Here is a 4,030-nt window from a genome sequence, read left to right as displayed (position 1 = left end):
TTCATCAGCACTGACAAGTTTGATATATATGGAGAAAATAAAAAAAGTATTCTCTGATTTGTCAGTGAAGTTGTTTGATGATTTCCTCTGTTGTGTCTAATAAGGTAATAGCGAGTGTGATTGGAGGGTGTTGGGCCTTTTTCTCTCTCATTAGGAGGATGCCTGTACTTCTGTATCATCAGTGTGGAGAAGCTTGTACTGGGTGTTGAGTTAATCATGCTGAGGATGATGGGAAGATGCCTGACACTCATTTTACTGTCTTCACTTGTAATACTCATCACAGCTGGTAAGTTCACATGAAATTAAAGGATGAAGTTATTTTTAGAAATGAATAGGGGGCAGATTGTGTTCTTTAAACACTTAAAATTAGACTGTACAATGTGTTGTTTTGGATGACATATTATATTGTCATAATATTTTGAATGTTATTCGGTATTGCTCAACAGGTGATTTTTCTCTGTATTTCTCTTTCTCATGTTTTCTCATCCATTTTATAAACATTATAACTTTTCAAAATAATGATAATATTTGTTATTTATGGAAAACAGATCATTCATTATTATAACTTTCTGTTAAGACAAAAAAAGTATTTCACTTACCTTGATTACACATTTGGAGACACTTGAGTATGAGCAGCGATAAAGTTCTGATAGGATGAACATCGATTTGGACGTATTACAGTCAAACATAGCTTGAGCAAGTCTTGTGAACATTTACCAAAGAAAAAATAATTGCTCATTCACAGTGCAGCAGAATAAAAGTAATATTATGTTATGTTAAAGTCACAAGAAAATGAAATTTTGATAATGACAAAGCGAGACAGAAAAAACTTACTTTTTAGTATTTGTCACCTTATACAATCCTTATACAATATTTTTTATTTTTTATGTTTTCCTTTTTTAATTGGCTAAAGGGCTCAGCTGCTCAAAATAGCTCAAAATAAATAGTTTCTCCATCAATCTGGTTTATAGTGAGACAGTTATGTGAAAGCACCAGTAATCCTTAAAATACTTCAGACATAAGAAAAAAAAAATAACATGATTTTAGTGTAAAAAAAATGCCTTAATATATAGCCTTTTTTTTTTTTTTATTTAAGAGTAGGTTGGGGTCAGCATGATTGTTTCTATAAATCAGCATACTAAGAAATTATGTTGATTGAGCTCAACTGTTGTGAAATCTGAATATTATTTTAAATATTTAGATGTATGTGCCCCATTTAACCAGTTGTCCATCTTTGTATTGCTTGCTCTCTCATTGTTATTGTTTAATACAATACAGACTATGGGAATGTGAGGTTGGTTGGTGGACACAATCGCTGTGCTGGTAGAGTGGAGGTTCTTCTTAGAGGTCAGTGGGGAACAGTGTGTGATTATGACTGGGATTTGGTTGATGCTGCAGTGGTGTGTAGAGAACTGGACTGTGGAGAACCTGTAGATGCTCTGACTGATGCTCATTTTGGACAAGGATCAGGACCAATCTGGATGAGTGCTTATTGTTTTGGATCAGAGTCCACACTGAAGAACTGTGGGTCAACAGGATATGGTAAAACCAGATGTGATCATTCTAAAGATGCTGGAGTCATCTGCTCAGGTGTAGTATTTTACATATTCTGATTTATATGTAAAATTTATTATTAATTATATGTTTTTGTGTTTCCATGTTTAGCTTAAATAAAAAATATATTTCATATGTGTGTTTTTCATTGGTTTTCCACCAGTGTTGGGAGGGTTACTTTGGAAATGTAATAGGTTACAGATTACAAGTTACTTGATTTAAAATGTAATAAGAAGTGTTACTTTTCAATTACTTTAATAAAGTAATGTAACATTACTTTTAATTACTTTGTGATTACTTTTCTAAATTTCTAATACTTTCAACTGTTAGTCATTTTGAAACATTTAAACCAGGCAGAGTTAACCTTACAGTAGCACTCAACACTGATTACTGTCAGACTTTCAAAATCCTGTATCACTTGAATTAAGATTATAATAAGTAAAGGATAATATACATCTTTATTTTTCGATAACAACTGGCTGAATGTACATTAACTCACTTATTACACAGCTGCTTGATAGAATATTTAGATGTTTTGTGTCAAAATTATTAGACACAAAACACTGATCTGAGTTGAAATATTTGAACGCAAAGCTTCCATTAAGAAATCAGTTGCTAGCAAGTGGCAAGTTCAAACTAGACATTTAGGGATACAGTGCAGTCATACCAGTTTTCTTACACAACAAGTAGTAGTACTAGTTTGTTAGTTATCTTATAATCCATTACAGTGTACAAAAAAATTGGCAGCAGCTGTGTTTGTATGAAACAATAGAGCAAGTCCACGATACCAAAGAATGATAGAAGTAAGAAATTGTCCACATTAAATTGAATTAAGCTTTAGTATTTTATTAGCTAACCAAATGCAAAGCTTCCACCAAGAAAAATTATCAAGCACATAGCACTGACTTAAGTTGCCCCGAATTAGCTTGAGCTGTGTAATAATTTCATTTAAAGCACAGCCACCACAAATTCAGACTTTTTTTTTTTTTGTACTTATTTTTTGAGGCTTTTTATGCCTTTTATTGTAATAGGACAGTAGATAGATGACAGGAAAGAGCTGAGGAGAGAGGGGAGTGGGATCGGCAAAGGACCTCGAGACAGGAATCGAACTTGGGTCACTGTGAGCGCAGATGCGCTATATGTCGTCATAAGATCATAACATAAACATAACATCATAACAAGAAATAGTTTAATAGCTATGATACTGGGTTTGAAATCAATTGTTGGCTTAGTTATGACAGAAAACACTAGCGTCTAACAATGCCTTGGAAAAAACAATCTTGAAAAATAAAGTTTATGCATAAAACCAAATAGGAAATAAAACAGTTATCGAATAAGCATGTGTCCTAAACTCCTGAAACACTGGTGTCTCATTTTAGAGCAGTCAATGCAATTTATGAAAGAAGTCAATTAAATCTGTAAATGGGGGTGGGTGTGTGAAAAATTTCCTATATTATCCCCTTTGTAATCACTGGCATTTTTCAAAAGTAACTGTAATTTTAATTACACATTTTTTATCAGTAACTGTTACTAATTACAATTACATTTATTTTGTAATTAAATTACGTAATTCCGTTACATGTAACTAGTTACTCCCCAACACTGAGTTCCCACTCAAACAATGGTTTTATTTAAGCAGTGGTTTCATTGATTGTTTTTTTCTTGCTTAGAAGTCCGGTTGGTTGGAGGCTCTCGCTGCTCGGGGAGGTTAGAGATACTTCATGATCAGAGGTGGATGTCAGTGTGTGACGCTGCCTTTGACCAGCAGGATGCAGAGGTTGTGTGTAGAGAGCTGGACTGTGGGGCTCCTGTACAGGTGCTGGGAGCAGCTGCTTTTGGCAAAGGAGACACTCAGATGTGGACACAAGAGATTCAGTGCAGAGGAAATGAATCTCAGATTCACCTTTGTTTGTCCAACATCACCATCAGTCAAAGGAAACTGTTTTTGGGAACAGAACATTGGTTTGTTGTGTGCTGGTAAAAGATCACATTACAGTGGCTTTTCAATTTGGTGTCCATCCTGAATTAGGTTTATAGAGCACATTTTAAATGAACACTCAATTTTTCTATTGGTGTCTTTTATACATTCACAGACATATTAAATGTGAGGTTGGTTGGTGGTCACAGTCGCTGTGCTGGTAGAGTGGAGGTTCTTCATAGAGGTCAGTGGGGAACAGTGTGTGGTGATGGCTGGGATTTGGCTGATGCTGCAGTGGTGTGTAGAGAACTGGACTGTGGAGAACCTGTTGATGCTCTGATTGAAGATCATTTTGGACAAGGATCAGGACCAATTTGGATAAAAAATGCATTGTGTTTTGGATCTGAGTCCACACTTAAGAAATGTGGATCTGTACCATCTATTTATCATGGCGATTGTCTTGATAAAAATGCTCAAGTAATTTGTTCAGGTAAACAAAAAATTCCATATTATAGTACAAAAACAAAATTTATATACAAAATGTATTTTTCTGTGACT

At 34.4% G+C, this 4,030-nt stretch overlaps 1 protein-coding gene across 1 annotated transcript; it reads left to right on the top strand.

The window, feature by feature from the left end:
* Positions 1 to 154: 154 nt before the first annotated feature.
* Positions 155 to 3,812, top strand: LOC127160044 (scavenger receptor cysteine-rich type 1 protein M130-like; the record flags this gene model as incomplete). The annotated part of the gene is made up of 3 exons (XM_051102721.1): positions 155 to 286; positions 1,279 to 1,590; positions 3,682 to 3,812. Coding segments are annotated over 3 exons (575 nt in total), but the record flags the coding sequence as incomplete, so codon positions are not given.
* Positions 3,813 to 4,030: the final 218 nt, after the last annotated feature.

Source organism: Labeo rohita, unplaced genomic scaffold (genome assembly GCF_022985175.1).
Source record: "Labeo rohita strain BAU-BD-2019 unplaced genomic scaffold, IGBB_LRoh.1.0 scaffold_2819, whole genome shotgun sequence".
Lineage (NCBI taxonomy): Eukaryota > Metazoa > Chordata > Actinopteri > Cypriniformes > Cyprinidae > Labeo > Labeo rohita.
Note: the sequence above shows the minus strand (reverse complement) of the source record. Positions and strands in the feature narration are given on the sequence as shown.